The sequence below is a fragment of the Apis mellifera genome, linkage group LG11 (assembly GCF_003254395.2).
Source record: "Apis mellifera strain DH4 linkage group LG11, Amel_HAv3.1, whole genome shotgun sequence".
Taxonomy (NCBI): Eukaryota; Metazoa; Arthropoda; class Insecta; order Hymenoptera; family Apidae; genus Apis; species Apis mellifera.
In genome coordinates, this window is record NC_037648.1 from 6,766,783 (window position 1) to 6,790,592 (window position 23,810).

General features: G+C 18.5%; 1 protein-coding gene across 4 annotated transcripts in view; it reads right to left on the reverse strand.

Moving 5' to 3' along the window:
* The window catches only part of LOC727170 (eisosome protein SEG2), a 40,602-nt gene that overhangs the window by 12,553 nt on the left and 4,239 nt on the right, over positions 1–23,810 (reverse strand). For 3 of the 4 annotated variants that reach the window (XM_026444089.1, XM_026444087.1, XM_026444088.1), the window contains exons 3-6: positions 19,093–19,566; positions 4,047–4,330; positions 2,996–3,277; positions 1,326–1,616 (exon numbers count right to left, since the gene is read on the reverse strand). In XM_026444089.1, the coding sequence (XP_026299874.1) occupies positions 1,326–1,616; positions 2,996–3,277; positions 4,047–4,330; positions 19,093–19,566 (1,331 nt within the window). The remainder of the gene's footprint in view (positions 1–1,325; positions 1,617–2,995; positions 3,278–4,046; positions 4,331–19,092; positions 19,567–23,810) is intronic. The other variant, XM_026444090.1, reaches the window with a different exon arrangement.

Consider the following 23,810-nt stretch of genomic DNA (forward strand, 5'->3'; position numbering starts at 1 on the left):
TAATTAATTATTATAATTAGAATGTTATATGTTATATTATATTATATTATATTATATATTAGAATAATTATTTATAATTTTATAATTATTATTTATTTAATTATTATTTATTTTTTATAATTATTATATTATATATTAGAATAATAATTATTTTATCTGAATATAAGTATAATTATAATTATATAATTATATAATTATATAATTTATCATATATTATATCATAATTATATCATATATCTATTGTCATTTAAAAAATACATAAAAAAAAATATAAGTTATTATGAAATTAACAAATTCAATAACAGAGAAGTAAGAACGATGATGAAAAGATAAATAAACTGATCGAAATATATAAGTAGTTTTGTTTAGATATATTTATTTGAAAATAATATGATAATAATCAAATAACATAATAGCTAAGAAGGAAAAAAGTAGTGGAAAAATTATCATAATCAAAATAAATTATAATAAAAAACATGAAAGGAAAAAGACATGAAATGAAAAAGAAAAGATAGAATTGAAAATATTCTTAAACAATTCTCAACAATATTTATAGTTTTTAAATGAAATCAGATAAATCATGTGATAATTTAAATAATTTGTGAAAAAATAAAAAATAATAAAATTTATATAAATTATAATAATCTTAGCAATAAAAAAATATTTAACATATATAAAATAAGATTTTTCATTTTTAAGAGAATTTTAACAAATAAAAGTTTAAAACAAAAGATTATAGAAAACTAAATTATTATCTTTTTATTTATCAACATTAATTTTAAAAGAATATTATTTTAATTTTATGTTTTTTATTTAGATTAAAAATAGTTAATTAGTTAAAAATAAACTAAAATAATTTTTATTTAAAAAAATTTTTTTAAATAAATTTAATTCCTTTGTAAATATTTCTATTATCAATTTCTTTTGAAAAATTTATGCCGTATACTGAAAATTACTTTTAAAATTTTAAAAATTAAGCTTTGTATCTATGTAATAAATTTTCGATATTATTCAATTTCTGCTTTCAATAATTTTCAATGAATAAATTCTAAATTTGAAATATAAGATGATAATAAATAATGATAATCTATCTCTTAATTTATAATCTCTTTAATCGATTGAATTAAAAAATTTTTTCATAGTAAATATAATATAAATAAACTATTATATTATATCTTAAATAAATAATAATACTTAGATAAGTATTAATGTAAAGATTAAATAAATGTTCAAGAGAAAAATATCATATATAAATTTTTGTATATGATTATTATGATTCTTTATCTATTAAATCTATTCAAAAAAATACTCGTTGATTAACTTACTTGTTTAGGTTGTAAAACTCGAATGGAATTAAGGGTAGCAGCACCACCATGAAGAATTCGAAGGCTTAATTTTCCTGACATTTCTGCAGTGGTTGCAGTCGCGCTTCTCAATTCTTTTTTTGCAGCCCTACCAAATTCCTTTTCGACTTTCAATACAAGAGGACCAAGGGTAAACATCGTTTTGATCATAGTGTGATCGCTCATCATGTTTACTGTTACGTCTCCTGATCTTTTAAGGCTTGCAAGTCCATAAAGTGTGGCTTTTGCTTTTGGTTTTTTGGTTTTCTTTATCTAGAAAATTAAAAAAAATAATATTATTATTTATAAAAAATATTAATAGATCCATCTTTAGCAGTAATTATAATTTTTTTTTAATTAACTTTATAATTTTCATATTTTAATGGTTATGAAATTTTATATAGCAATTTATGTATGTAATAAATATTTTTTAACTTTAATTATATATTTTTGAATTTTTTTTAAGTTGTATCTATATAAAATTTTAGTTAATATTGTAATAGCTAAAATAGATATAAAAGTTAAAAAAAAATATCAATTGATATATAAATATATTATTTTATATTAAATGAAACGAAACAAATAGCAGTGTGATGAAGATAGAAAAACTTAATTAAAAAAAAAATTAAATTGAGATTGAAAACTTAATTAAAAAAATTTAAATGTTTATAATTTAAAATGAATAATAATGAATAAATTTCAATCAATAGTTTTATATATCAATTTTTATATTTTTTCAGTGATTTTTAACAAATTTATTATTTAATATTAATTTTTAATATTTTAAGTCTTTAATGATACTTAGAAAATATCTCTAATGAATATATAATATTAATATTCTATGTATCTCTTAGTAATTATTATTTACTTTCTTATTGTGCTAATGATATTTTAAGAAATTTTATATAATGTATAATATTAAATAATTAAAAAAGTCGCTTTGTTGTGTAAAAGAAAAATGCAAAAAGTATAAAAAAAATTTTTAATTGCTAAAATAATTATTCTTACTCTTTTTAATAGAATAGAGGAAAAATGAAAAATATTGAGTTTATAAAAGTTACAATTTTAAAGTTAAAAACTCTTCTTCATTACATTTAGTTTTGAAAATGATTGATTATGTTTAATAAAAGTTATCTATTTATAATAATCCAAAAAAAAAAGAAATTTTCATTCTTGATATTTTTTTTTAGAAATATTTGATGAATTGATACATATAAAAATGTATAATTCCAATCCACTATATATCATTTAAAGCTATTTGTAGAACAATATTGTACAGGTTTTACAAATGGTTCTTTGTTATATTTTTCTTTTATAAAATGAAGAATAGAATATTTTTGATTGCATAATGTATTCACAAGTGTTTCTCATTATTATAATGAGCCAGTATATGACTAATATTTATAATGAATCTATAATGTGCAAAAATTTCTTTATAACATGTAATAAATGTACATATAATAAATGGAATGCATATAATAAATGAAATAAATGTTAATAAATAAATAAACACATCAACTTATTTTTAATATATTTTTAAATGAAATATATTTTTAAATTATTTGTAAATGCAATAAATAATTCATTCTAGTATTTTCTATTTTAATAGTTAAACGATATTTGTATTATTATTAGCAAACTATAATTATTACCTTATTTTTGTTGTTGTTATTCTGTTTGTTTGTTTTTTTCTGATTCTTCGTTCCACCACGAGTTTTGTTCGATTTCTTGCTAGTTTGATTTGTTAAGTTGGATACTCGTTTGTTTGTAGATTTTGTATTTTGCATATTCTTTGATTTCTTGGTACTTGAATTAAGTACTTGTCTGTTTGTAGTAATTTCCATATTTGCAAATTCAGATATGGTAGTATGAGGCTCTTCTTTTTCAATATTTGTAACAGACATGATTGTATTTTCAGTGGTTTCTATTGTTTTCTGTAAATTAATTCAAATAATTAATTTTTTAATTACTATATTTTTTTATATTGAAGAAAATATTATTTATAAATAATAAAATAGATATAATTTCAAATAAAAATTCGAAATAAAGAATTTAAGTAATTCTATCTTATATATTATATATATATATATATAATTTTCAATATACCAGATGTTTTATTTAAAATAGATCAACTAATTATTTATCTATTATATACATATTATAAAATTTTTATATGATATAAATTTTTTACTATAAATTTTTATATAATAACTTCAGAAATTCAAAAGAATTTAATCTTAAAATAAAAATATTTCTTGAAAAGTAATTATTTTCTAAATAATATCTTGCTTTTATTACAAATACTTATATTAAATATATCATTGTTAATCAAATAATTTAAAAATAAATATTTGATATATTAAATAGATAATAAATAATAAATACCTGAAAATTAAATTAATAATATTAATTTTTAAAAAGAAAAATATATGTAATAATTGATATTTAGATATTTGATTCATATTTTTTAATTTCATTTTAATTTTTTTCGAGGATTTCAAAAATATTTTATTTCGAATATTAAATTATTTATTATAAATATATATTTATGTTATATAAATAATAATGTTATATAAATAATAATATATGTATAGAATAAATATTTAATAAAATAAATATAAAATATTTTTTAATAATTATATTAATGATATCATGATATGATATTACATATACATATACATATACTATTAAAATTTAACTTACCTGTGTGATTTCGGGAATTTCTTGTATGGTTTTTTCTGTGGATACCACAACTATTCCCAAATTGCTCTTTTTCGTTCCACTTTTGTTATTTTTCTTTGTTTTACTCTTGTTCTTGTGTTTGTTTGATTTCGTTTTAGCATTTGCGTTAGTTAATTTCACAGTAACTGGATCGTAATTACTACGCAAGATTTTATTAATCCTTCCTAAAATATTGTCCACAAAACGATTATATTTCGCCACGTAAATCGATGATACATCATTATTTGGTTGCGAATCCATCATGCCTGAAATTTACAATTACATACATATTATTAATATATAAATTTATACGTGTAATTTTTTTTTTAATTTTGAAAATATCTATTCAAATAAAATATTAAAAGTATTAAATTATTTTTGTTATATATATTATAAAAGTTAATTTTTTAATTTTAATGTTAAATTTAAGCATTACAAATAATTTTTTAAATATAATTTTAAAATAATTAAAATAATTATGATTAATTATAATTATTTCAATAAAATTTTACATTTTATATTTAATTAAAAATTTTTTTTTAGAAATAATTTTAATTTTGTAAAATTAGATTATTTCTTTTTTAATATATATATAACTAATTTTCCAAAAAATAAAAATCAAAGTTGAATTAATAAATTTTTATAATTTATTTGTTATTATTTAATATAGTGTTATTATATAATAAACAAAGAAATTACAGATTATAAATTAAATTAAGAAATCATAAAACAGAAGATTGTGAATTTAATTATTAACTTATTAATAATTAATTAAAATTTAATTGTTCACATTAGAATTTGAATAACGAAATATAAATATTTTAAAATTTATATTATTCATAATATAAAAATTCATAATTAGACACTTATTAAAATTACTCGTTAAAATATTAAATATTTCATAATATTAAAGTCTGTTCTAGCAATTCATAGTCATGCACTTTTTAGATTAATTAATTAAAATCAAGATATTTGACTTATAAAATGTTCTATTATTATCCTTGATCTCATTTTTACAAAACATTATATTCTTTAATAACATGTGTAATAGATTATTGATTATTAATAATATCATTAACTAGTATTAAAAACAATCATTTGATATTTCCTAGAATTAATTTTTAATTAATTCACCGTTTCAACTATTTAAAAACCTGATGAATATGTAATTCAAAGAATACATTGTAATACTTTCTTTGGAAAGTGTTATAGTATTTATTATAGTATTAGTTGTACTATATTGTATTGAACTAGTATTGTATTGTACTATAGTATTTTTTATATTTTAAATATAAAAAATATTCAAAAATATTCATAAATTTTCAATATAATCATGAAAAAAACGAAAAACGATGTTAGATTTTATTTTTTAAAATAGTTATGATAAAATTGTTATGATAAAAAGAAAATATTTATTTTTATTTTTTATAATTATAAAGAATATATTATAATTATATAAATATTATAGATATATTAATGTTATATGAATTTTTTATAAATTTAAATATTAATGAAATTTTTTTAAAAACTTTTAAATATATTAAATATAATAATAATGAGAAATCACTTTAAAAGCAAATCACTTAAAATACTTTAACAATTTTTATATAATTGTACTTATATATTAAAAATCTATTAAAAATATTTATAAAATATTGAAAATTATTAAGCAGTTATGAAAATTACTTAAAGATTTAATATGTGAAATAAAATATATTTTTGAAAAAAAATTTTTATATGTCATATATGTATATTGAATAAAAAAATATTGAATAAAATTGTATAAAAAAAAAACTATATGAAATATTTTAATAATTAAAAAATATATTTTGCATTGTCACATTTTTTCATATTTTTTATTATAAATATATTTCAAAAATTATATAATATATTTTATTTTAATAATTTATTTCATAAAATAATAATTTACTTTTTTTTATATTTCTATTAATATTAGAAGATATAAATGAGAATTATAATTTTTACTATATTTTCTTAGCATATAAAAATTCGAAAAATATGACATATGAAAAATCAAAAAATGAAATATTATGATAAAGAACATTGTTAATATGATAAAATAGTTTGCTCTATTTAAAATATTTTATTGCTTGTTCAATTGTATCTTTTTTAAGATTAGATATTATCAATATTTGCATTGACGTCAAATTTGTATATTTCACGAAACGTGACCATGTTTATATTAAAATATGCACATGAAATATTTGTGATGTAATAAACGTTAAAACATACCTATTTTTTTCTTTAATAAATTTTTTTTCTAAAACTTATACTTTTAAAGTATAACATTTAATTTTTTTTATTGCTTTAATTTTTATATTTATATATGTACATATAAATAATTAGAATATTTTAATAAATTATTAAAATAGAAAATTATGAAAATAAATATAAAAAACTTCATTTTATTAAATATTAAATTTTGTTGTTTATTATGAAAATGCAATAAAAACATTTATTTTTTTGTGCATTTTCATGAAAATATAAAAAATAAATATAATAAAAAAAATATTAAAGATTAAATTAAAGATTAACTAATTGATTTATATTTTTTTATTAAGATTAATAGAAAAAAATTTTAAATAGAATAGAAAAATAATTTTTAATAAATTTTAAAATAATAATTTTTCACGTTATATCTGATATTTTTTTATGATTTTATGTTTTTATTTCTTTTTCTAATTAATTATAAAAATATTATAATTAAATTAATTTAATAAAATATATCTAACAAAATATTTAACAAAACATAAAATAACATTAGTATAAAATGAAATTTTGTTTCACTTATTTTCTTTTTTATTTTCTTTTTTATTTTCGATATTTTTTCTTACCTATTTTAAATAATGATATTTTCATTTAAATTAAATTAATATTCGTAATATTTTATATGGTATAAAAAGTATTTTATTAAATATACGGTTATTTACAACTTGAAATACAAATTCAATTATTAAATTTAAAAAGTTTTATATATATTAATTAACAAAAGATTAATTAAAAAATCAGATCTATATCTATAGCATTTTTTGAATTATTTTATCATAAATACTATTAATCCTGTAAATGAAAATAATAAGATAATAGAAAAAGAATTACGAAATTAATAACACACAATTTATTAGATAATAACAAAATTTATCTATTATTAATTTCATTGATTCATTGAATAAATTTATTTCATTAATTCATATTTGAAAAAAGAACAAAAATATAAAACAAATTTTTTATATTATTTCTTTTTCTTTATATGATTTAAATTTTGATAAAAAAAACTATTAAAATTTTAAAAATCTTTAATATTATTTAATTATCTATATTATCATGTTTTTATTTTTTGAATAATTGAAATCTATATGAAAAAAATAGAAATATATATATGATGAAAATAGAAGATTAAAAATTCAATATTATCTATCTTATAATTCTATTTTATAAAAAAAAAAATATTAAAAAATTAATTATATAATGTATATTATTCAATATTTTGTATTATTATTTTTTTTTTTTGGATAAATGAAAAAAAATTTAATAACATCAATTACATTATTCTTATATTTACTCTTAGATTTTTTTAATCTTCAATCTTCCTCAAATTATATAATTTTATAATCCAAATAAGTAGAAAGAGAAAACATTAAAAATCAATCATATAATTAATTTTTATATAATACTAATAACATTGTAAATTAAAACTTTTTAAAAATAATATTATACTTATTAAATGACTTGAATAATAAAGCATATTGATTTATTCTTTTTCAATTCTATACAATTTCCAGATCAATTTATCCGAAGTAATATCTTTAATGCTAAACACTCAAATCAAATTAATGCTATTAATGCTCTAGCAATCGAGCCACTTATATACGTGGATGGTTTTATAAATCTTGCAGCTAGCGTTAAGCTATGCGATAAATGGACACGAAAAAAACTTCCGTGTGCCGACCTCGATGAATTAAGTTCGTAAGAAAGAGCGACAATGTTAACGGTATATCGGAATCCTATAGCAAAGCTAAACTGGTCTTCGATCTGGGCCATGACCTGCTTCCTACTCACCTACAGACCTATCTAGCCGCATATAAAACACATATAGACAACCTTACTCGTGTCCACCTAAAAACTCTCCCCGGTCGTTGATCTTATTCCAGCCACTTTCATCCGAACGATCAGAAATACAGTTACTCTCAAAAGTATTTGAATACTGATGATAATTTTAATTTCTATATTTTATATAAAACAATATCCTATATTAAAATTTCTAAAATAAGAAAAAGAAATATTTTATATTTTATATTAAACAAAATATTGATTGTATATTTTATCGTTTTCAAAATTCTCTAACTCGATCCAATTTATTAGTAATTGGAAAATATAATAAGTATAGAATAAAAATAATTAATAAAAACGTGATTGAAAAAGTTATTATTATGAATTTCTATATATATATATATATATATATATATATATATATATATATATATATATATATATATTTATATATTTATATTATATTTATATTCATAATTGTTAATTATAAATAAAAATTTATTACATTTATTAAATTTATACAATTTTGAAAGTTTGATTCTAGAAACTAATACAAAATTTAGTATTTAAAAATATTGATTAAAACTTATTTTTTTAAATTATAAACAATTTAAATTTATGTTAGATAAAGTGGAAAAATGTAAATGAAAAAAAAATTTTGAATTTGTTTTATAAATTATATTATACTCTGAATAAGAATAACTGTAGTTGAATCAAGATATTTTAAATAAATATATTGTGAAATTTTTTAAGGTTTTAAGATCAATATAAATATGATTTACATTATTATACAATTATAATGAAAAATTTTTAATGCCAATTAATAATCGAAATTAAATAATAATATATTTCATTGTATAATATATCTATTTGAAAACAAAATAGCAAAAAAAAAAAAAATGAAAAATGAAAAAATTTGAAAAAAATATTTTTAAAATATATCATAATATATACTGATAAAAATGTCAAAATTTAGATAAAATTAAGAATGATGGATAAATGATATAATATAAAGATAAAAAAAAACGAAAGATGATGACATATAAAAAGAAACATTTTTAAATAAGATATCAAATCACATTCTGATATTAGAGTATTAAAATATTTTAACTATTTTAATAATGACAATGGCAGATATATGATGACTTTTATTTATTTTTAGAGCAAACATAATTGAAAAGAAATTTTTTTGAAAAGCATAAAAATAAAAAATATTTATTATTATAAATATTTATTAATTTTATCAACTTTATAAATTTCTTTCATAAACATGTTAGAATTGATGAAGATATATAAACTATATGTAAAGAATTAAACAATCAATCAATCAATTAAATTTAACATATAATGTTTACAAAAAAATTTTAAAAAAATCATTTATGAACAAATGATAAAACTTTAAAATTAATTTTTTTTATTCAAATCTTAAAAAATTTACATTTTAAAAAAACAAAATTTATAATACATAAATTAAAATAAATTTATTATTCATCAATAATTTTCATTCAGTTAAAATCAATTTCTAAAAAAAAATTAAAAGAAATACTCCATTAATCATTCATTTTGCAATTTTTTTTATAACAATTAACAATAAATATCATTATAAAAGAATAATTTAATAAATAATACAAAAACTACAAAATTATTTAAGATATCATTACAAACTGCATGAAAATAATAAAGAAATATCTATTAATTTAATATTTTTTTGTATTTCTTTAATTTAATTTATTTAAATATTTAAATACTTTAGCATGTTTAAAATAATTTTATTAATATAATATTTTTTTAAACTTATCTAAACTATAAAAATTATCTATACATTTAAAAATTGCAATAAACAATTCACATTTTCACATCACAAATAATATGATATTTAAATATAATAGAATTCCATTCATATCAATGAAATTAAATTAAATCTCAATTAAATCTTAATTAAGTTTTTATTTATATCAATAAAATTATAGTCAATAATATTGTCTAAATTAATTAAATTTTAATTAAATTTTTGAGAATCACTTCGATTAAATTAATAATAGAAAAAAAAAAAAGAAAAGAAAAAAAAATTCCCCAAAACAAATTAAATTCACTAAAATTTCTTAAATAAAAGAATTTCTAAAAAATATTGATGATTAACATATATGATAATTGTTTTTTCATAAGAATGATTTCCCATTCTCTCTCTATATGAAGAAAATACAATCACGTGTCCTATAATCGAGGTCAAGTGCCATGACTTTGGTTGTGGGTCAGGGTCGTGGACGAGAGAACTCTTTCGCGCTGCTACACACGCTTATGTTTAAACTGACTGGGTCAATGGCCTCATTTTGTTTTGGACCGAGTGCTCGGTGAAAGCCGAGAAAAAATTTTAACCCAGTCATGTCTTTATTGGATCTTGCACAGTTTTATAGAAAGTTAATTGGTTAATTAAAAATTTTGACGCGTTTTTGCGTACTGTTTATTTCGTTTCAATTCGTTTCATTTTATTGTTGGCATTCCTGTTGTCTAAATTGTTCCAAGATTTAATTAATAATTATATATGCACCTTTGTTATATTGGATGCACCTCGTTTACTGTGATAATTAAGTGTTATTTTGTTGGAACGTGCAATAATACAGATTTGAGTATATCGAAGAATTTTCAAATTACATTTTGCAATTATTTTACAATTACTTTCTAGAATTATTGAAGAAATAACATATTTTTAAAATAACATACAATTTATGAAATATTTTATACAAAAAATTAATTTTGATGAAAATAATTGATTTTATATATATATTTTATATATTGGTTTTAATATTCAGCATTAAATGTTTATTGTATTATAATATATAAAAAACTTATAAATTTTATATACTTTTTATTAATAAAATCTTGTTCTTACGCAATCTTATAATAGTAATTTAAAACATTTAAAACCGATTTTTTATAGTTGTATTTTCGATTTATGTTATTGTTTTAGCAAATGAACCATATATTATCGTTATTAATGTTACTATTACATTATTATTCTTATTAATACTACATTATACATTTACGATTATTACTGCATTTATTGTTTAATACTTATTTTGAATGTTATTTCAAGATAAATTTTCAATTTAAAATAAATATTATTTCTCCAAATAATATTTCTCCAATTTTATTATTTTGTAAAATATTAACTTGCTCTAAATTTTTTTAATTGTTCAAATAAAAAATATGATATTAATATAAATATCAAAAATAATTAATATTATTAATTTAAAATAAATAATTTTTAAGTTATTGAAATAAGCATTTGAAATAATTTATTAAATAAAAAATAATTTATTTTTTTTTAAATATTCTATTGAAATAGAAATAATTTTATCTAAATTATCTAATTTTGATATTCTAATAATTTAAATCATTCTTTATTTGTAATGTTCAAATAATAATATATGTTATATAATTATTATATTATATTGTATATTATGTTTTTTTTTCAGAAATATGGATTTTATTTAACATTTTCATGAATTGTGAATTAGAAAGATCATTAGCATATTATTCCAAACATAGTTGAAAGTATTTAATTTAAACTATAAAACATAATTTCTTTAGTAACTATATTTAAATCAAAAAAAAATAAAATAAAGCATTTTAATATAAATTTAAACTTGCTTTAAATTAAAATGCTCCAGAAATTTAGAAAGCATTAAGAAAAATGATCATAATTTCTAAAATTATAAATCTTAATTAAAAAATTTATAAATAATATTAAAACGTTTTTTCTTAAAAAATTTTAATTAATTATATAATGAATATTTCTGAAAAAGAAACAGAACTTTAATAATTTTTATAGATGTTAAATTTTATTCCTAAATTTAATTAAAAAGATTATATAAAAGATTTTTAAAAAGAATTTTCAATAATCCTAGATTTTTCCAATCCTAGATTTTTTCAATCTTTTTTCATTAAAAATTATTTTAAACTTCTCTTATATTTCTTGAAATAACATTGTAAATGAAATATCTATAAATATTTTATCGATAAATCACCGATTATTTAAAAATAAATAAAAAAATGAAAAATAAAAAATTATAATTATAAAAAGGTATAAAATAGTTAATAAGTTAATAAATATTAATTTGTTTTTAATAAAATATATCAAATCATAAAAATTTTTATTATTATTTTTATTATAGATTTACTTTGATAAAAATTATCTGATAAATAAAATATATATAAATATATGATAAAAGTTGAAATTAATAAGTATATTGTTAAATTAAAATTGTATATATATATTATTTAAGAGACAATCTATTTATAATTAAATAAAAATCTAATTTAACATACTTTTTGTAAATGAGGAAATATAAAAATAGTTTAATAAATATTAACATACTTATTTCAAATAAATAAATAAATAAATTGCAATCTAATAAATTGGCATATTCTTCGAGAGAATAAATAAACAATTGAAATAATTTACAAAGATATAATGTCCTAATAATTTTTTTAACATATTCCAATGTAATGAGTTCTTTACTATAGAAAAGAAAAAAATTAATATTCGTTCCGTATAGATCAAATAATAGTGAACAAATAATGTGACTGAACAAATAAAAGTGCACTGAATATTATGTACAATTATGTACATATGTATACACATTTGTATTGAAATGTCTTAGTATGGTACAATATGGTGTAATACTATGGTCATGTAATGCATGTAATTTAGGTTGATGCATGGAATGTCGCTTTTCAAGTAACATTTCAACCAAATATAGTTCTCTTTTTTAAAAATATCATACATTTAATAAAAATAATTTATATATATTTAATTAATGTGAAAATAAAAAAAGTTATTTTATTAGTTCAAATTTATAAGATTAGATTTATAAAATTATTTTCTAATGCATTTATTCATTGATTTTGAGCAGCTGATTTTAGGTCATTTTATTATTTTTTCAAAATTATTGTCTTTTTTTCAAATATTCTGTTTTAATATTATTTCTGAAGTATGTTATAGTAAGAATCATAAGTGATCCAAGGTCGAATATTCATATCGCTCGACTATCTGAGAATTAGACGTTTAAGCTTCTCTAAATATTTTTGTTTCTAACAATTTTTACAATGTTTCTTTTAAATTTAGACTCATATAAATATAAACAATCAGAAAATATTTTAATTATTTATAAAGATTAATTGATTCAAATTCAAATTAGAGAAACATTTCATGCTATCATCTAATAATACAATAGCGTGCAATTAGATAAATAATAAAATTGATCTAATAAAATTGTTCTAAACTATTAATAATAAATTTTTATTATAAAAGAAAAAAATTATGATTTGTTTTGTATTTATATTAATGACCAAAAAATTGGAATCATTTTTTCAATTGCAATATCGAATCTTAATTTTGCTATTAATTCGAAATTAATTATAAATATTAAGTTTATTCGAGTTCTATTCAAAAAAATTTTCTGAAATATTTCTAATATAATTTTTTTTTTAATTCATTTAGTAATTTAATATTCTATAGAATATTTCAGTGATTTCAAATTTTTGGTCAGTAATATAGCATATGAACAAATATGTTATGTAGGAAAATTACTGTGCACATGTAATTTATAATATTACAACTATGCATTGACTCTGCTATATTGTGCTTTATAATTAACTACTATAAGGATATGTGTAAAAAAGACCCAAAGTTTCGTGCTACTGTCCAGTATATGTGACTGTCAATCGTCGTAAAGCCGTCCACCAAACACGTGCATCTATTTGTCAAGGATAAGGCAAAGAAATTGCAAGCATGGGCTATACTAATGGTTTCTACGAACGAGTGACAAGCAGACAAAGGATTCCCATGTACACGATTTAACTATTGTTAACCCTTTGAAGCAATTATATCAAATTTTAATATGTAATTAATCTAATGTGAATTTGATTAATTCACATTCCCAATATATTTTAAATAATTATTAAATATTCAAGATATTGATTATTATTATAATATTAATATTAAGATTAATATTAATATTAAGATATTAATATTAAGATATTAATTATTATTATTAAATATTAATAATTATTTATAATTGCTATTTTAATAATAAATATTGCATATTTTTATTTATGCATTATCAATTTTCATATTTTCATTATTTTTATATTGAATATTAAATGTTTTTACATTAATTTTTGAATATTGAATTTAAATGAAAATTAAAAAAAAATTATTTCGAATAAAATATGCATAGTTATATTGAGAAATATTTTTTTTAATTATGATAAATGAATCAAATTTGATAATAAATTGATGTTTTTTAAATAAAGAATTATATGTTCGTAAAAATACATATCTTTTAGATTACGTATTTTTTAAAACATATATTTGTTTGAAGGTACAATAATTTGAAGTAATATATCATATTTTATACAACATTATATTATAACTCTTAAAAAAGCTACATTTTTAAAAAAAATAAAAAAAAATTTATATATTTTATACTAAATGTCTTAGATATTATTTGTGAATACTAAAGTTACAAAATGAAATTCTAAAAACTTTAATAATCTTGTAAATATCATTGTACATATGTAAAGTATTTACATATCTACATCTAATATAGAAATAACAATTAGATTAAAATATATATAAATGGAATAATAATAAAAATAAAAAATTAATACGAAAATAAAATAATAATCAAAAGATTTAAATGATTATAAACTACTTTAACAAATAATTTTTATTATAATTAATAAATAAATAAATTATTCTCTATTATGTAATCTTCATTCATTTATTACCTTGAAATATGTAAAATAAAATTATATGATAAATAAAAATAAAATTATTGAAATAAAATTAAAATAAAATTATATAAATTATTTATCTATAAACTACATATATTTATATTATTTCAAAAAAATTCAATAAATTCAATAAATTATGACATAGGAAAAATCTAGCTTTTTTTAAAAAATTCAAAACTAATAATATATATAAATAGAAAAAAATAATTGCTACAAAGGATTAATAAGCTAAGCGACACAACACATCACGCATTAAATGAAGAAAGTAGCTCTAGATATCTGATTCCGATTTTATATTGTTTACAATTAATGCATTATGTAATGAAAAGAAAAAAAATAAATATTTAGTCTCTTTTCGTTTTTTCCTCTCTATCAAGGGAAACAGGAAAAGAGAAGTTATCCTCTGGATCATGCGTACCTGGACAAATATACGGATTTGGTTCAAATATACGGATATTGGTGACAGAAATAAAAAGGCAAAACACAATTTATTTTTTTTTGTAAAAACAATAAATTATTTGTATTTTTGCAATCCAGAACGGACAATGTCTCTATACAACCTTCTTTTCAAAACAGAAATGTTACAAATTCTGCGTGATAAACGACACCATTACTGATCTACAATTTTATTTAGATATTTAGAATATTATTCTCATTTCATTTTCATTTAAAATAAAAATTTAAATGAAAATTCTTCATGAATGTCGATAATTTAATAAAAAATCATTTATAAAAAGAAAATAAAGATTTTTTTATAATATAAATATAAGATAAATTTAATTTCAATTTTAATTTTATATATATGAAAGAAAAAGAAGAGTATCAATGAAAAATGCTTAAAAATCAATTATATATATATATATATATATATATATATATATATATATATATATATATATAATAAAAAGATACGAATGACCAGTTACGATATTGCTTATCTAGCAAATTATGACATCATTCACTTTATGGCTCTCTTTCTTTCATTCTTATGTAGAAATACACGGAATTTCTCATTATTCTTCGTTTCGTTTAATGATCCGTCGACAAACGTTTCCAGAAAATAAAGAAAATACGTGACGTGAAGTCACCAAGCCAAGACATTTTCAAATGCTACTTATTCTTTCATACCGCCAAAGTACCTCCATTCCACGTCAAGAAATATTTAATTTTCTATGAAACATATTTTTTGAAAAAAAAAAAAAAGATTTGTCTAATTCACATTCTTCACCACAAAATATCTCGATTTTCTTATCAGCTTAAAGATTTCACATAAATAAATATAAGAATAAGATTATAAGTAAATAAATAATTAAATTCTTTAAAATATTATATAAGTATTAAATTCTTTGGAAAGTTTGTAGTAAATTTAAAAATTTGAAAATTAAATTTAATCTTTATCCAATATAAAATGTTCAATTTGTAAAAGACCCAAATTATCTCCTTGGACTCCTAAGATTTATATTATACATATTTATTATACATATTTATATTTATTATATATATCAAGTATAAAAAAATACTATAAAGCATCCAACACAAAAAAAATTAAAAAATACTAATTAATTTTCCAAATAAATATAGAAAAAGCATAAATAAAGCTTTAAATTCATACGATCTATTTATATTATATATATATATATATCAATATATAATATATACGAAACATTTTATGCGTAGAATGCGAATAGACAGAGATGTGAGAATACTTGTTTTATTGGATAGTCAGAAAAGAGAAAGAAAATAAAGAGAATAAAGTAATACAGGTACAGATCGAAAGATACTTTGAATTCTTTGTTCCGTTGTATTCCTCCTACTGACTGCCTCATTCAACAGGCTTACATGAGCTTCGAATACTTTGGCCAAAAATGTTTATGTACAATCCATCAATTATAATTCACACTACGTTGCTCGTTTAACAGTTAGAACACAGTATTGTAAACGGAAGTCGTGCAAGCTCCATTATAAGAACGAGGAATGCGTAATTGGAAGCTACAAAAAGTTGTCGATATATCGAGTATCGATGTGTCATGCTGTTCGATCACGTGTGAATCGCTTCAAGATTATTAGAGGTATTCACGTTAATAAATAGAATAAATATACTACTGCTACGTTTACTACTCTACAATCTACTACTATGATTAGGTGGTTCGAATAATTCTTGTTTATAAAGTGAATTTTCAAACTAATAAAGCAATAATCCAGACAGCATACGACGTTTTAATTATTTAAGTTTAAATATCCTTTTTACTAACTAAGTTATTATCGTTATCAATGAAATTTTCGAAAATAATCGAAAGTTACAAATTATAAATTACAATTATTGAATAATTAGATAATCAAAAAAATCTAAAAATTCCTTTTATGATAGGAAAATATATGATAAAGATCATTTATTAAACTTTTGACTGTAATATTGTCCTATAATAGCTATACGTATTTATCCAATTAGAATAAAATCAAAAAAATTTTTATTTTCAGAGAAAATTTGTAAGATATTTCTTGTTCAAATATTATTTTTCTCAGGTTTTATTATGATTTTTATTAAACAAAATTAAATAATTATTTTCAGAATTCATTTAAGATAAAATTTTGAAAATTTCTGAAATCATGTCTTATAAAAATCCATTTTTTTTTCCGTCATAAAAAGAATGATAAATTATATTTGGTTATTGATATATCCATATTATATATAACAGTGACGAATTTGACGATAATAGAACAAATAAAATTTAATAAATAAATTTTATAAATTCCAAATAATCTAATTATTCTTTGATATTGAATTATAGAAAAAGAGATATTTTATATATTTATATTTTATAATTTGTAACTTTCTAATTCATTAATATTATCAATTAGTAAATTATTTTGCAAAAAAATTCTTGGACATCTCAAAGATATTTACTATAAAACATTAAGATAAATTTATAATTTTTAACTTAATCTTTAAGTAAATATTTAATATCATCGATATTTATTTAGAAATAATAATTATAGAGAAATTTTTATATAAACTAGTAAATCAAAATAATAATAAATATATTTTAAATTTTGAGATTTTGTTGAATTTCCTCTTTAAGATGTTTTAATTTAGTACATAAGATGTTCCTATACTGTCTAGAAAATAATAAAACAAAAAAATGGGAATTTTTGCCGATCATTTTATTTTATTATTTTTTAATGATCAACAAAAATTTTCTCAAAATTTTATGTTTATGTTTTTGATCTTTTTGAAAAAAATATTTGATCGTTTCTTTTGAAAAGAAATTTTAATTGTATTCAGAATTTCATTGAAAAAGCATTGAATAATGTGTCGAACAACACCAATGAACTGAAGCTTCTCGACTCGGTGCTTTATTTCTTTACGAATGAATGCGCAAGCTCTATTGATCGCCAAACTGGTTAACTTTTGCTTTGATTGGTTTTTTAAAATTGATATAAATTGAAATTTAATTAAACGGCAAAATGAATCACAGATAAAGATCGAATTAATTCTGAATGAATTATTCTTGCTCCTTTAACTTTTTACGCTTGAACGTCGTTTGAAAATCTGTCTTGTAATTAAAGTCTTTGGATTTTTCTCTTAAGATTTACAATAATATAAAATTTTTATAAATTTATATAGATTATTATTAAAAAAATCTTACTTTAATAATTAAAATTACAAAATATACACAAAATAATTTTTTTAAAAGAAAATTCATACAATTGAAATTTTACATTGAAAATGTAACTTGAAAACTTCTGTGCAACAGTAAGACATTGCTCCAGAAAATTATTTAAGAAAAAAAAATCAAAGAAGATCACTTTTCTAACTTTCGTTAAGAAAAATATTACAATAAACTAAAAAAATAACATTTCCAAAGACAATTTTCCTTAAGAACAACGAAACCATCTCAAAACAAAAGTTGTTCCAGACTATTTCTGCACGATAGCATAGAAAGCATCGACCGCCTTTTGGCCAATGAGGATAAGCGAACAATAATGAATTAATTGAGCACGTGATTGTCAGGAATCGTTGTACGTGACTTGCCACTCGTTCCCTTCTCCCTTGGTTAAACGACAGCCTTCGAGGAAGGGGATGTAGCACGCGTGCGAGATTTACGCGTGTGTTTATGCCCTGTACTGTGTTTCTTGCTCTTTCCCTTGAACTCACGTGCTTGCCTGGCACCGGTGATGTCGGCGATGGCGTCGTCTTCGTCGTCCTCGTCCTCATCGTCCTCCTCGTCCTCGTCATCGTCGTCCTCGGTGTACACCAGATCCACATCGTCCTCGTCGTCGTCGTCATCATCGTCCTCGGCCTCGTTTGTGGACGCGGCAGGAACGTGAACAGGATTCGACACGGATTCCGCACCTTCGAGACCAGATTCGTGGATACCGGAAACGGCCTGACTCTCGCTAACCGCGTTTCCTTCGTCCTCCTCAGGCCCAGTCGCATCGTTGTTGGCAACTATACTCTCCGCTGTAGCAGCTTCTGCGATGTGTTCCGCTTCCTGGGCGGCGTTTAAATCGGCTTCTACAGCCGCCGGAATTGCAGGAGCCGGTGGAGATGCTGCTGCTACTGGTGCAACTGATTCCACCGGGATCGATTCATCCTCATCATCGTCGTCATCGTCGTCGTCCTCTTCACCTGGAATATGTGGTCGAAGTAAACTTTTTAGAAGGTGTTGTTCTGATTATTATTATTATTATTATTATTTGTTTATTCAATGATAATGATGAAAATTAAGTATATTATAATATTACTGATCATAGATTTTTAGTAATATAATATAATATTATAAATCTTATGAATTAAAGATGTAATATAAATGTATGAATTAAAGATAAATAACGATTAAAAGTATAATAAAATTATATTATATATATTATATTATTAATAGATATAGTTATTATTAAAAATATTATTATTATTAAAAATAAATATAATCATAAAAAGTAAAATTATTAGTAAATTATTACATCTTTGCCACTAAAGATTGAACAGCTTGCTATTACTATTCTAATTTATTCTAATTTAAAAACATTTTTTCTAAAAAATTATATTTTCGTATATCTCAATTTTCTTAATGTAGTAATTTGAATGAATTAATGTAATTTTTAATTTATATTTATTATAAAAATAATATAGTTCTAAAAATGCATTAAAAAGAATTTGATTTTAAAGCAAAATTTTCATAAAATTTGTTTATAAGTACAAATATATATAATTTTAAAATAATAATTTCTATAATTTCGAAATTAAAAATAATAAATATAGGTTTAGATATTTTTTAGCAATAATATATGTAATATAAGAAAAAGACAAAAAAAGAGGATGCAGCAGGATGAAATTTATATTAATTAGTTGAATAATTAATAAATAAATAATTTTACTAAAGGATATATTTGATAAATTTTAAATTTGCAATTTTTTTTGTATCAGTGTGTATATATAAAATTCTATTGATTGGGACTGTTACATAAACAGAAAAATCATACATTTTATTTTTTATTTTATAATATATTAATCAAACGTACAAGAAAGAATCGAAAGTTATTTAACATTATATCTTAAATTTAACCGTTAAAATTAATATTAAAATTTAATTTGTATTAAAATTTTTTCGCGTAATTTATAATGTGTATCATTATTAATACATTGCAATCTGTATATTAAAAAAATATATAATTTCAAAATGTATTTTAAACATTACAATAAATCTCTTTCTAAAATATTTACATTTAAAGATAGTATTTATTATTTTTTCAAAATTTTTTAGGTATTTTGAAAATGAAATATTAATAAAAAAAAATCTTTTTATTTAATTTGTTATTAAAACCAAAAAAATTTATACATTTTTACTACATTATATTTATTATATATATTTATTACATTATATACTATTTTATTAATTATATTATATTATATTGTAATTTGTAATAGCCAATGTAATAGCTCAAAAAAAATTGAGATGATTTTAATTTTTCTATAAAAGTTACAAACTTTTATATACTCATTTATATATAAATTAACATAAATTTAAATAATTATTACTCATATATCAATCATAAATTTCTATAATATTATATTATATATAATATTATATATAATATTATATTTAATATAAAAATCTAATAATAATTATATATAATAATTGAAATAGTTATATATAAATGATTATATAATCATTTCTAAATTAAAAATTTATTTATAAATTAAAAATTATTGATAGATATTGTTATATGAGAAGTGTAAAATTGAATTAAAATTAAAACAATAAAAATATAATCCAATACTGTTATAATATGTCTTTTTCATTCAATTGTATAAATCTCTAATAAATTAAGCTTATTCTCATAAAAAAAAACTCATTAAAAAAAAATTATGTTATTATAAAAAAAGATTTAGCATAAAATTATAGATTTATTTAGAAAAGAAATATCACTTATAACGATTTATTCCTCAAGTTTTAGAAAATTTTGTAACAATAAAAAATTTGATTGAATTGAAAATAATTGAAAATTTGAAAAGTCAAAAATTCATTTATTTCAACATCAAAAATTATATTAAGTATTATTTTATTGTTTTTTTAATAATCATAATTCTTTTAATTAAAACATTTTTAAATATTTAATTAATACTAATACATAAATATATCAAATTATTTAAAATATGTATGTCCCAAAATATAAAATATTATATAGAATATATACACATAAGTCATATGTATATGAATGTTTATTATAATTGTTATATGAATTATTATTATTAATTATATTTATTTACATTTATCATAATTTACATTACAATATAATGATAGTTTTTTTATGATTTCCTGCCAAATTAGTATTATTTATTTGCAAATATTTATAAGTTAAAAAATCACTCTACAGTATAAATTATAATAATATTATAATAAATAGGTATATTTTTCATTTTAATAGAATTCATTCTTTATCGAATCATTCTCTTGTATAAATGCAAATATCCAGAATTTTTACAATTCTCAATAAATTCTTGTTAAAAACTAAAATTTTTATTGAACTATCATACAAAAAAAAACTGTCAAAAAAAAAAGATGTAACATATTCATTTGTACCAACGATACGTATAATAATGAAAAATATCAATACAAAAAAAAGTAATACAAAAAAATATATATTTGTATAATCCATAATCCAATAATTACATTAGTGACGAAAAATTTCAACAATTACTTTTTTTATCTAGGTCAATGTAAAAAAAGTAGCGCGTAGAAATTCTTTTCGAATTGGGATCGCCGTCGATTTATGTTAATTCGGGCGAGTTTGAAGCATCTTGTACCGTTATAACTACGTAAACGCACCAGAATTTCCGTCGAACATGTCACTAACCCGAGGTTTAATGTTTGCATAACGGCTCGTTTCGCGATCCCTCCTCATTGTTCTATTCAACGAAATCTTATTGACGATTATTTAATGACAATACGAAGAAAGCAAAAGCCGCTAAATGAATGAGTAAATTCAATGAAATACAAGCATATTCATTTTTATGATTACCTTTAAATATTATGAATGATACTAATGAAAAGATTGTAAATTTTTTATACAAATATATATTTTTTATTTTGTGTATATTTTATATAAATGACGCAAATGAATATAATATATGTCATATTAATTTTATTTACATTAAATGATATTGAAAACTGGAAATTTTAAATATTTTAACTGTAGAAAAATACTAGAAGGATATTGAAATGATACATTATAAAAAATAACATACAGAATAATTTTTTTTTTTCAGTTTCAATTTTAATTTCAAATTTAATTTCAGTCATATATATATTTGTATATGTATATATTATAATGTTATATTGATTTTCATTAATTTTTTTATTATTAATATTAGTTGATATTTATTGATCTTATTTTGAATTATATAAAAATTTGCAATTTATATATAATGAATTTGAATTATGTAATTATATTCTGTTAAAAATGAAAATATGGATATGATTTTTATTTCTTTGATGTGAAAGAAGATCTAAAAAACAATATAAATATAAAAATATTAAGTAATTTATTTATATTATTTTAGTTTTTATTAATCGGTAAAAAAATTATATGATAAATAAAATTGAATTTCAAATTAATTAATTATTATTACATTTTCTTTATATTTTTATTTATTTCAATTTTTATTTTAGATTTATGAAAACAAATTCAATGAATTTGTTAAACAATGAAAAAATTGAAATTGAAATTTGAAAAATTTTTGAAAAATATTGAAAAACATTTGAAAAATAGAAAGAGAAAAAATAATAATTTCTTTTATAAAAGATTCATTCAAATTAATAGGGTACTTAAATAAAATTTAAATAAAAATCTTTAAGTTGAAAAAATATATATTAATATATAAGAAATTCAAAACTTTCTTATATAGATAAAAATTTTAACTCTCTTAAAATAATAGAATATTAATAAATATTTATCTTATTAAGTACTAAAAATAAAAAAATAAATTAATTAATTAATTTTAAATAAATAATTTTAAATAAAGTTAATAATATTTAATTTATAAAATTTTTATTAATTATTCAATTTGTGAATAAGTAATCTTTAAAATATCTAAACTTTAATAAACAATTCTGTGATAATTTTATTAAAATATATATATAAAAAGTATATACTATATATATAACACAATATTAATTCTTTATTGTTATGTTGTTTCTTAATCGTATTCTAAAAAATCAATATTTGTATCGAGAACTATAATATAATAATATCTCCGTTATCTTAACATGCAAAGACGTTCTATTCTTTAAATATTCCTTTCTAAAGAAATATATTTTTTTATTTATTTTAATATAAAATTACTTTTATACCAATTGCTAATATAAACTCAAC